Below are 12,526 nucleotides of genomic sequence, written 5' to 3'. Positions count from 1 at the left end.
GGTTTTTTTTTTAACATTTTGGGACATGACTACTCTCAAATGTGCTGAAAACCAGGCTGCACTCACTGTATTTAGCTACACCAGAAACTCTTTGGCCTCGAATTGTCACATGGTGCACAGATGCAGGTGTTTACAGCCAGCTACCTGAGTGATGGAAAGATTTTTTTTTCATGCTTTCCAGGAAATCTTCATCTGGGAGATGCTTAGTATGTATCAATTGATAAATAATCTTATTTATAACACCACATCTAAACTTATGATAATTGTTATGATTAATTACAGATATTATAACAGGATGTTATGCACAATGTTCTTGGTGTAGCCAATACGGTTATGTATATAAATAACTATATATTGATTTATTTTATATGTTTATATAATGATTAGCCTACACTTGAGTATGTGTTGTGTGTGTAGCATGAAGGAACTACAAATTGTGTTTCTTTATGCAGCCTTGTGCTGTATAATGACAAATAAATAACCATGTACCTTGGATATGAAACATGAGTAACAGAAAGAAACGGGATAATTAATGAATGGTCATATTTATGCGAGGAAGGAGCGTGACGTTTTCCTTTAATGACTGACAAACACACAGAATGACATCATCGACGTTGGGAACGTGAACGGGCGCGTTGTTAAGTAACGTGAGGGGGAGCCAGACTGGAGCTCGTACAGCTGGAGCTTCTTAGGGACTATCAACACGGAGTGTAACCGACGACAGAGCTAAGAGCTGGGGGTATGAGATCCGCAAGAATCCGCTCCCATCCTCCTCTGCCCAGGCCCCTGTCCGACTGACAACCATCGGATCAGAATCTCCACTGAACCAGCTCTCGGACGAACCTAATATCGGGTGAGTGGTGGGTCGGGGAAACAGAGAAACCAAGGGGGAAAAGGGACCTGATTCGGCCGAATCGGAGTTTCGTATTCACGGCTTACAGGAGAGGGGGAGGGGGCGAATTGTAGGGATTGCTATCTACACAGGCTAGTCCAGTAAATAGATGGGTGCGGCTATAAGTATGATACAAAATGCGTCTAAGTGTGATTTAATTTATTTTAATGTCGAAAAGAATCATGGTGCAGAAACGCTACGTATCGCGGCTTGGTTATCGTATTTCCACTAGCTTAAGGTTACTCTAAGCAGCTAACGGCGAACTGACGCTAACGCTTCGGTTGGTGTTTAGCGACACTTAAAGCGCCTGTAAAGTATACAAACGGAGCATTTAAAACATCATAGCTGTTAGCGGATTTTATTAAATGTAATAAGTTCTAGCAGATATTTAGACCTTGTCGCGTGAATCACAACATACTTGCTTCTCATCAAATTGCAAACAGGAAAGACCAACGTAGCCTCACACATGTCATCATTGCCGTAAAAAAATATATTAAACTGTTTTTATTTTGCAAGTTTTGGTTGTGTTGTGCAAGCATTTAGTGTCGAGTCTGTAACACAGGAGCTGATTGTGGAGTGACAGCTGAGAGGCGTAGCAGTACTCTGTTTTTCATGTGATTGTGAAATCCTCTGGCTTTGGGTCTCTGACACTTGTTTTCTCTCCCGAAGAGGACTTAATTTGTGTCGGGCACATTTTACACGAGTGGGTCTGACTGATTACTTATAAAAGAAATACAACTTGGGATTTATGTAATTTACAGTGATGTATAAATGGTTTAATCACAATATACCACCTCCTCAGGACATCCTAACACCACAACTAAGAAGACTCACCCCTAACCAGCAGATATGCACTGTAGCATTTTAACTAATCCACTGTCCTGTAGACCCTTACTACCATAATAGCACATGGTGTGATAGTCTAATTCCACTTCCTGCACATTAACCAAGGCCATGCAGGTCGTCCCATTTGTGCCATGTTTTCATTATGTATGTCTCTGCAATTCCAAGTTGTCCCTTGCAAAACTCTTCAGAATGAACACGTGAGGGTATATGCAAATGAAAACCACATGGACACTGCGATTTGAAATTGCGTATCACTGTTCCTGTACCAAGCAATTAATCAGTGGCACTTACTGTGTAGCCTTGTGATTAATGTTGCTCCCTAAATCGGGTCCCTCGCTGCAGCACGTGAGACACCCTCTTGGTGGAATGAAACCCAACGCTTTTTTATTAACCCAAATCCATCTGGCTTCATCACATGCTACATCTTACAGGAACAGCTGAAAACATCAACTGTTGCAGTTTGTTTTCACTTGAAAAGAGGACAGTGCAAGGCAAGTTGTTTTGAATTCTTTTAACAAGGCTCAGATTATCGAAAATGAAAGTATGTCAGCCATTATCACAGTTTTGTAATTGTTTAAGAAAAGAGGTGGGGTTTACGGACCTTTTTTTTTTTTGTATTTTTAAAAAATCCCACTGCTTACAATCAAGCAAAGTAATGTCTGGGATAATTTATGTTGTGATAAAGGAGGTTCTGGATCAAATGCAGAGGACCAGTCCTGAAGAATTGATGACTGTTCTACCTTCTTGAGTTGGCGTGCCCACAATGCTTTGTTTTGCAACTTCTCTGAGTTGTCATGAGACTGTTTGATGTGGGGATGTGGATTGAAGCAGATGTTGGTAAAGACGATAGGGGCTGTTTTATATATTGCCTTTTTGAAATGTCAATAGGGAACATGACTAGAAGTGTTATCGGAAGATGCAGCAATGCTACATTTGTAACGAGGGTCCGCTGTTGCTATAAAGGGCACAGTTTGTTTACATGGTGTTCCCAAATTGGTGGTGAGGAAGCAAATCTCTTTGATAAATGCTATTCGCTGATATATTCTCTGCAGCACTTTGCTCTCTGAAGTTCATTGTACAGAATTGTCTGATGGCCTTGACACAGATAAAGCCAGCCAGCTCTCCCTTGGCAGTGCTAGTACAGAACAGTGGAGCGCTTAGTCTTGCTTTTGCAGTGGCTGCACAATGTGGCGTGGTAGAGAGAGAGAACTAAATAAATAAATTATGGTCCTGCTCCAGCATCACGTGCAGTTCAGTGCAGTTCCTGTTCCAAGTGGCAACTAGCATTTCTGTGTAGCCCTTATTTTGCTGTATTTCTTTCTTCTCCCGTCCCTGCTTTTGCTGATCTCACTGCAACCACTTCCCCCTCTCACCTACCCTAATCGGGTGTCTCTGGAGGTCAGACAGCTGTTTGCTGATCAGCTGGCCTTGAGCTGGCAACATTCTCACACAAACAGGTGGACAGTCCGTTGCTTTGAGGATTGATGGATCATGATGTGAGCGGCTGACTGATCTTGAAGATACCTTATCTCATTCTACCAAGTCTAGGATATAGTCCTCTGTTATATTCAGTTGAGTTGTACAGTAGCTCATCCTATAATGTTTCAGAGTTAGTGGTGAGGGAAAAGAGGCGCAGCCCAGATTGGCTAGCATGGTGTAATGTGTCCTTTGCTTTCTTATAATCTGTAATTTATAATCTCTCATCTGTTTTTTGTCTGTTGGTGATAGTAACAACTCGCAACCATGGAGCTGAGAGTGGGGAACAAGTACCGGCTCGGGCGAAAAATAGGGAGTGGTTCCTTTGGCGACATTTACCTTGGTAAGTGTAAATGCACACTTGTCTTTTTTTTTAATTTTTATTTCTTTTGCATGCTGTTCCCAACTTTCCATGTGTCTCCTCTGTTGAGGTTCTTTCCACATTAGTTTCTGGACAGTCTCTCTTTTCATACCGTATCATTAATCCCCCCCCCAACCAGGCACGGAACCTGATTTTCCGTCATATTCATCCATCATTGGCATGGTACTGGTGCAACTTCCATGGCTCTTACAGCTGGGGTTGTGTTTTTGTGTGTCCCCTCAGGTGCCAACATTGCCACCAGTGAGGAGGTAGCCATCAAGCTGGAATGTGTGAAGACCAAACACCCACAGTTGCACATTGAAAGCAAGTTCTACAAGATGATGCAAGGAGGAGGTAAGAACAGAATACAGCTTTTGACACGCATGGCAAGCGCTTTCAAGCATTCCTTCTAACAGTTTTTGGCAATATTACAGATGCGAATACCCTACTGAGTCTGCTGGAAAAATGTACAATTTATTTTAAACAATAAGAATCTGACTGAATGACAGTCTGTTTAATCTGTTCAAATTGTTGTGATCTAAATCCATGTTAGGTGAACCTTTCCCAAATGAGTAAACATTTTCAAGAAATTGTCAATTTTTTTTAGCTTTAGAAAAAAATGGGGTTTGATGCAAAATGTGTTACTAAACAATATAAATTGAAGGTGTGCCACTAATAACAGGTTGAACAAACTTTATGCTGAATATGTATTTTTTGTATTCTAGTGGGTATTCCATCAATAAAGTGGTGTGGTGCAGAGGGAGACTACAACGTGATGGTAATGGAGCTGCTTGGTCCCAGTCTGGAGGACCTTTTCAACTTTTGCTCCCGAAAGTTCAGCCTGAAGACTGTCCTGCTTTTGGCAGACCAGATGGTATGAAACAAACCCTCCCATGTTAAGTCAGAAGCATTAGAATTAGGACAGTGTCACTATCTTCTCGGTTAATATCCCACTATGTGAAACAGTTCTGTTTATGCGTAGAATACAGATGTAATATGTATGATCCCACTAGGTCACCTGCATGACCTATTTATTTTATTTGTTGGTGCTCGCACTATATATCAACTTTGCACATGATTCCCCTAAGACAGTGTTTCTCAATGGGGGTGGTAACGCCCCTCAGGGGGCATTCAGAGGACAACAAGGGGTGCTGGAAGCAATATTTTGGAAAGGGGCCCTGAGCTGCTTTTGGGGGGTGTTTTTTGAGGTGCAAGTTTTAACAATTAGAGTTTAAACTTTACAACTACTTGCAAAAAACTGGTCTGCAACATTAAAACCGGCCAGTTTACTTGACTGCAACTGGACGAGATGGTGTGTATCGTAACTCTTCTTCTCTTCAGTGTTTGTCAGCTGCTGAGAGGAGCATTTACTGAATTAAATGTAATTACTATTCACATGGCTATTTTGTTTCTGGGAAAGTCATAAAATTGTTTGTCATTCACTTATGTGCCTTTTTTCATGTTTTTAACAATAATCAGTATTCAGGGCAAATGGCAAACAGTAAGGGTCCTTGAGAACCACTGACCTAAGGCCTCTTTAAAGACTGTAGATGTTGTGCTCTCTACTATTGATGTGCACCCAGTATATTTTGTAAGTCCGGCCTCTTCTAGACTGCTGGCCTAGATATTTCATCGCTTTTCATGCATAGATCTATCCAGCGCAACTCAACTCACCTTTTGTTCTAACTGCAACCAAGTTGCTGTGCTAGTCCTCTATATCGGTGTTTGACTCTCCACTTATAGCCTGAGGTCATGACCTTCCTGTGTCATGTCTTCATATGTCCTGTTGTTCTCCTTTTTGCCTTAGTTTGCACAAGGTATTGATGTATTGAGTGCAGCTACTACTGCTTAGTGACTAAAACTTTATTAGAAAACTAAACAAGGAAAGTTGTGGCTATGTATTCATGTCACCACGACAAGCCCCAGTTTATCGTTTCTGTGTATATTGTGGTGTTTGCTGCAGAACCTGACAATTTCACCACTCTTTGTCTCACCTATCTTTTAGATAAGTCGCATTGAGTACATCCACTCCAAGAATTTCATCCATCGGGATGTCAAGCCTGACAACTTCCTGATGGGGCTTGGGAAGAAGGGCAACCTGGTGTACATCATTGACTTTGGACTGGCCAAGAAGTACCGTGATGCCCGCACACACCAGCACATCCCTTACAGGGAGAACAAGAACCTGACTGGCACAGCGCGCTACGCCTCTATTAACACACATCTTGGTATTGGTAAGTGACACTTGGAGCATATACACAAGCCGAATATGCTTACTTTTTATGATGGTGTATGTTGGGTGTTGTGATCTGGCGCTAGTCTAGTTGCACGTTAACCACAACATTGAATTAAATCCCCTTAAAAACAGTACTGCCGTTGGTACTTGACCTTGTTATTCACACACATAATGTCAGGCAGTTCAGTTAAAGGCCCAAGCGATGAAGCTTTCTAGAAAGCCTATGCTAGAGTTGTTGTGAGTCATGTTTGTTTACATTCTGTGGATTACTGCCATGGCGGAGATGTATGGATAATTCTGAGTAAAGATTTGATAACTTTCTTTTAAACACCTTGTTAAATGTGATAAATCACAGTTGGCTTGAGTTTGGATCTCCCTCACATGACATTCCTCCAGGTTAGGGATGAACAACAGTTGTCAGTGGAATCTTTATTTTAATCAGTGACCTCCCTTTTTGCCATCCTTCCATGTCTTGTCAGAATGCAGTAAGGGGCTCTGAATATTTAAGTGGATTTTAAGTTTGGGGTTCTTACTGTTTGTTTTTCAGCCGGGAAGCTGCCAATTCTGGGTCTATATCCATAAACTGGTGTTCCTCATTGACGTCCCCTATGCCCTCCCCTCCTCACCGTTTCATTTTGGACGTGGCTCCTCTTTGCATACTCTTCTGTTTATACACACCCTATCAGATCATACAGAGGATGTGGGGGGGGTGCAGATAATTTTTTTTTTTTTATGGCAAACACCTCATTTCAGTGCTGTGTACTAGCTCAACAGTTGGAGCCCTAAAGGTTGTTTTGTTTAGATATCATTGACTTTTTGTTAGATATCCACTGGAAGACTCTGTACTTAACTATAAGTACAGTGTAAGGTTAAATACTACATTTTTAGGAGTTGATGTTGTAACTGTTTAAGTTCCACATTCAAAGCATCCTTTATCTACCAGTAATGGCAGTAAGCATTCCACTGAATCGCGCTGACTGTCCAGGAAGTGATTTTGTTTGCTTTGAATAAACAAGAACCACACTTTCAGGAGTTTCTGATTAACAGGCTACACAAGTTTCTCAGTAAGAAGTGCCACATGATTATTTTGTTGGGTTATCAGGTCAGGGAAATCGTTCTAGGGGTTGGCCGTAGTGCAGTGGAAACCAATAAAAAATGCAAAAATGACCTCACACTGTACATATAGGTATCGGTAACCCACAGAGACGGAGTAAAATAGATGAGTCATACATGACACAATGAGTTACCGCCATCTTTCTTTCTGTGTAGAGTAAAATAAAATAGTTTGGCCATGTTGTGACATAATCTCTGACACGGACATGTTGCACTTGGCCTGGGTAAATGAGTCTTTGTCGTAGCACCAAGCGGACATCCCTCAGTTTTCTCACTCTTGTATGTGCACGCATGCTTTCTGTCCACAGAACAGTCCAGACGTGATGACCTGGAGTCTCTTGGCTATGTCCTCATGTACTTCAACCTGGGCTCCCTCCCCTGGCAGGGCCTCAAGGCTGCTACCAAGAGACAGAAATATGAAAGAATCAGTGAGAAGAAAATGTCGACACCCATCGAGGTTCTTTGTAAAGGATACCCTTGTAAGTGACGTTTCTGTGTTGCCTCTGTGCGTTACGTTGAAATTATCTGCCTCAGCAGTACTGGGTTTCTCAGTATAGAATTTAACACTAGTCAAGTGTTTTTTCTTTTATTTATACAGCCCAATATCACAAATTTTTCCCAAGGGGCTTTATAATATGTACAGCATATAACACTCTCTGTCCTTAGATGCTCAATTTGGATGAGGAATAACGTTCCAAGAAAAACAATGCGGATGTTTCTAATCCCTATAATCAAAGCTTCAGTGTTTTGTTTTGTTGGGTATATTCTGAGTTTCTCCTCATTTCTTTTTTGCTTGTTTTTTTTATTCTCCTACAGCTGAGTTCTCCACATACCTGAACTTTTGCCGTTCACTCCGTTTTGATGACAAGCCGGACTACTCTTACCTACGACAGCTCTTCAGGAATCTTTTCCACCGTCAGGGTTTCTCCTATGATTATGTCTTTGATTGGAACATGCTCAAATTTGTAAGTTTACTTAAGTTTCTTTTAACTGAAGTACTTTTTGTATGTGTTTGTTTTGGTGCCTAGCTGCTGCTTAACTCTTATCGTAGTGCTCAAAAATCTGTCATTCAAACGCCTTAAAAAATGATGGAGCTAATTTAAAGCTGTATTTGTTGATAGATGAGCTTTAATGTGGCTGATCTCCTCTATCAGGGTGCCAGTCGGACAGCCGAGGATGGGGATCGCGAGAGGAGGACGGGAGAGGAGAGGGATGAGCGGATTGGAGGAGCCCCCAGGGGGTCTGCATCGCGGGGCCTCCCCCCAGGTCCCAACCCTGTAGCTGCCAACAGAGTCAGGAACGGGCCAGAGCAGGCCATCTCTAACCCTGCCTCACGGGTCCAGCAGTCTGGTGAGTGTAACATGATACTATGCTGACACCTCAATACTTTTCTCTTAAATATCTGCATGGGGTCAGTTCTTAATTTCATACATAATTTCAGGGAACACGTCTCCTCGTGCAATTTCTCGTGCAGAGAGGGAGAGGAAGGTGAGCATGCGGCTCCACCGTGGGGCTCCTGCCAACGTATCCTCCTCTGACCTCACAGCCCGTCACGACCAGTCCAGAATTTCCACATCACAGGTGAGAAAACGTATAAATCCCACTCGCAGCTTCTTTGGTCTGCCACGCATGACACACACTGACTCAACTGTCGCTGGGGCTGTACATAACGATTATTGTTCAAATTGATTAATCTAAAGACAGTTTGTGTATTCTAAAGGAGAAAAAAAAGTAGCCTATTTACTCATTTGATATAGCAATTTATCCAAAATAAATCAAAAACGTCTTAATAAATCAGTATTTTTAAAAAACATTGTGAGCTAGCTAACCAATTTATCATGTAATTTACTTAGAACTTACAGTAGGTATGTCTCTCTGTGTCTGATTGTTTTGTCTTTCTAGTTTAGTTAGCTAAGTTAACTTAGTTGTAGTTAACCAGGTGTAGTTAGCTAGCATAGTTATTGCAGAAAGTTAGCTAACAGAGGGTCTTCATTTTATTTTTTAAGTTTCCTCCTCTTGGTTTAGTGTGCTGTTAACTTTCATTATGGCATTTGTGCGTGCGGTGTTGGAGGACAGATGACAGAAAACGCGTTCCACTTTCACCTGCCACTGTCTTTATATACAGTCTACAACATGCATTTTACTGCCGGCAGATTTACCAATGCGGAGGCAATGGTATCAGAAGTCTTTACATACAGTTCAACAGAGTAATAGACCCCCCTCACCCCCGCGGTAAAGTAAGCGCACCATAAAACGTAGTGGGAGTTATCGTGTGCAGTGCGTGACAGGACCATTGACTGTATGATTGATAACCGCTGATACACTCACATTAGTTTCTATCATGGGTAAGTAATAGCTACTCCTGCCAGACAGTAAAGTGTACTAAACTTTACAGTGTAATGATGTTAACACAGCATATCGTTAGTGAACACTCCAGCCGGTCAGTTTTTGGTTGTCATGGTAAGTGATTACGTCTGACTATTAACCACACCCCCATTCTATGTTTGAGAAAGAACATTAACCAAAAACGGCAGTTAAAACTGGCTGGAGGGGGGCTTTAAATGACATGGATTTATTTCAGTAATGAGTAATATGTTGTACAATAATCACAAGCTGTTTTCTCTCAATACGTGGCGTTATATAAACAGAAAATATGAAACAGCCGAACGTTAGATGACATCATGTAACGTTACGCTACCATGACGGTAGCGAGGCAGAACATGAAGGCGATGAAGAAATACTTGCTGATAATGTGCCCTGCTTGTGTGGAGACAAAAGGCAAACATTTGCGGTGCTGCTGTCTAGACAAAGTGCTCCAGGATACTTTCGCTTCACGTGTTCATGCTGCTTCACGTATTTGTGGACAGCAGTTTTGCTCCAGTGAGGCTATTCCCAATTCCACAGAGCTCACAGCAGTCTTGTATCTTAGGCTTGTCCGGGGGAATCCCTGCTCACACCGGATGCAGTGAAGCTTCGATGCACGTTATTCGAATCGCTGTATTTTCGTAATCGATTATGTCGATGAATCGCCCCAGCCCTAGTAATGGCTAAAGTGTTCAGATCGACCAAATGTGGTGTTTAAAGATGTGAATTTTGAGCCACAATTTTATTTTTATTTTTTCCTTCAATTAAATCCAAATCGATACCACACCAAAAATGTTAGGCCTAAGAAAGGACCCTAGAATTAAGTCAGCTGTTGGTTTGACATGGTATGAAAAGTGTGTAATACAAGCTTAACACATGCAGTATATGTTGCATGGCTTTTATGCTATACATTGCGGTACATAGGTATCGTTAAAGAAATGTTCTTTTTGTTGTTTGAACTCTAGCACATGGCTTTTGAAAACAGAATTGACTCATCAACTTTAAACCAGGATAACATTGTTGTAAAACAATCTGTAATAGTCATGTACTAAAGGGTCATTATCATTTACTAAAGGTGAGCGAGAGCTAGGCCGCTAATTCCTCCCCTGAGTCTTTATTCTGTTTCTTTTTCAGGTCAGCGTGCCATTTGAGCATATGGGGAAGTAGAATTCTTTGGCTCTGCATGCTCATGAAACTGACAGGTGAGGTCTAATTTCACTTGTTTATTCACATGCTGACTGCAGAAATACACCACTCAACAACACACGGCCCCCTCTAATGACTTTGACTCCATTTGTTGTTGCAGGGCTGCAAAGTATATTCATCGCTCCGGTTTATTTTCCTTTTTATTTTTACCTTGTCTTATGAAAAAATGATTGCCAGTAGACACGTGGATCTTTGGAAAAGGACAGGAAATCTTTAAAGCATCCAGAGAACTACATGACCGTATCCAACATGCACTCTGAAATGAACCCTTTTTGCTGAACCGTGGACTACCACCACAATACAAAAAGCAAATGAATGACAGTCCTACACCATTGTTACTGCTACACCATTGTTAGTCCACGGCTGCTCATACCTGCTCCACTCCTCAAAACATTCCCTCAGGACCATCTGTCTGGCAAATGTGAAGAACTGTTGGCATCAACGGAGCAAAAAGGTATTGGGGACACGAGCGTGTTTCTAGTCAAAGGTCAACTTTGTGATTGATATAGGCTTAATAAAGATTTGTTTTTTTTAACACCACAAACAACTTCCCAGTGAATGTCGCCTCTTTTGATCTTAAATTGGAGCTAGTTATGAGTTTCCTTCCTTTGCTTTTTTTGAGAGAAATAACAGCTGAAAGATGACAATGGGGAGAGGTAGGTGAGAGGGTAGCGGACAAAAGGAAAAGTGACTTTGAAAAGGACAAGTAAGTGATGTTTTTAGCTGTTGTGGAGTAATGTTTCTGGTGAAGTAGCAGTTGGTGCTTGCTTGCCCTTCATCCATGTTGTGGTGATTTGCTCTCCCTCAAAACTCGGCCACCAAAACCTCCCCCCCATTATTTTGCCTGTTTTGACTTGCGTGTTTTTGTTGTTAGTGGGTAAGGTGAAGAATGACCATAGATCTTGCAAAGACGCAGTCAAGTCTTGAGGGAAGCTCCTCAGGAAATTCTCAGTGTATTTGACCAGAGACCATAGCTGCCCGTTTTGGCTAACAAATAGTGGCTGCAATTTTTATGATAGTTCTTAATGTTACCTTTTTTTTCTTTTTCTTTTTTTTAAATTCTTTTCCTATTGGAGGTCATAGGGGAGTGGGCAGGCTCTGTTAGGGGTGACTCTTTAGGGGATGGGACATCCAACAATGTTTTTTTGTTGTGTGTGTGTGTGGTTTTTTTTTTTTTTTTTTTTTTGTTTGTTTGTTTTTTAAATGTTTACTTCACTGTAAATATTTTTTTTTATTTCCATGTAAAGCCAAAATGTGGTTATTTGTTTTAAGATGTAAAGTAGAAAAATGCATACTAATGACATAAATTGGGGCTGGGTTCAGAATTTTAGGTATATAAAGTACTAAATTGTGGGATGGGCTACTGTTACTTTGCCAGCTGGGTCATCCGACATTTTGTGTGTGCACGAGAGTGTGTTGGAGAGATGCAGTGACTCCCTGCTAAGAAGAATTTTGTCTTTTAGTTTGTATTTAGATTGTTTTTGATCTGTTCTCTATATGTTAAACTATTTTTGTGTCTGAAATAACTTTGTCCTTTTTATTTTGTTTCATTTCATCTTCCTGTAATTTATTAGAAGTAAGTTGTTTTTCTTCTTGCCTGTCTTTTTATGATTCAAAGGCTGTCCACCTTATATAATAGGGCTTTCAATATTCCTTCTGCAAAAATGATATGGTAATAGTTTGATGTCACCTTTCGATTTTAACCTCCAGCAACCTTGATGATGTCATTAAAAAGAAAACAACTGATGCAATTGCAGGGATGTGTAAATAGCAGTGTACTGTGTGTAATTACCTTTGTACAGGCCACCATGACCCAGTGGCATTGTGACTGTTGGGTTGGGGATTTCACTTTATGTATTGTGTACTGATAACTTGTACAGTTCTTTAACACACTTTATTTACAACAGTATTTGTGTATATTTTATGAAGTAATAAAAATGAATAACGTTGCTCACACGTGTTTTGGTGATCTTTCTTTCTCATCGGTGCTTTACTCGTGCGTGTAGACGTTTTTAAAGTGGTGGTTTTGTCC

The 12,526-nt window shown here is 41.0% G+C and overlaps 1 protein-coding gene across 1 annotated transcript; it reads left to right on the top strand.

Moving 5' to 3' along the window:
* The first annotated feature begins 662 nt into the window (after positions 1–662).
* LOC123959535 (casein kinase I-like) lies at positions 663–12,444 on the top strand. Its single transcript, XM_046033647.1, has 11 exons — positions 663–853; positions 3,467–3,557; positions 3,819–3,929; positions 4,301–4,449; positions 5,581–5,809; positions 7,233–7,403; positions 7,741–7,889; positions 8,079–8,274; positions 8,366–8,505; positions 10,423–10,490; positions 10,595–12,444. The coding sequence occupies exons 2-10, from the start codon at positions 3,482–3,484 to the stop codon at positions 10,453–10,455; spliced, it is 1,254 nt and encodes a 417-aa protein (XP_045889603.1). The 5' UTR covers positions 663–853; positions 3,467–3,481; the 3' UTR covers positions 10,456–10,490; positions 10,595–12,444.
* The last annotated feature ends 82 nt before the right edge of the window (positions 12,445–12,526 follow it).

This window comes from Micropterus dolomieu, linkage group LG02, assembly GCF_021292245.1.
Source record: "Micropterus dolomieu isolate WLL.071019.BEF.003 ecotype Adirondacks linkage group LG02, ASM2129224v1, whole genome shotgun sequence".
Taxonomy (NCBI): Eukaryota; Metazoa; Chordata; class Actinopteri; order Centrarchiformes; family Centrarchidae; genus Micropterus; species Micropterus dolomieu.
Note: the sequence above shows the minus strand (reverse complement) of the source record. Positions and strands in the feature narration are given on the sequence as shown.

Excerpts from the sequence above, each read along its gene's own strand:
- LOC123959535 (XM_046033647.1), top strand. The coding sequence starts at position 3,482 with ATGGAGCTGAGAGTGGGGAACAAGTACCGGCTCGGGCGAAAAATAGGG. Across the intron at positions 4,450-5,580 it reads TGCTTTTGGCAGACCAGATG|ATAAGTCGCATTGAGTACAT; the intron begins GTATGAAACAAA and ends CCTATCTTTTAG. Across the intron at positions 8,275-8,365 it reads CTCACGGGTCCAGCAGTCTG|GGAACACGTCTCCTCGTGCA; the intron begins GTGAGTGTAACA and ends ACATAATTTCAG.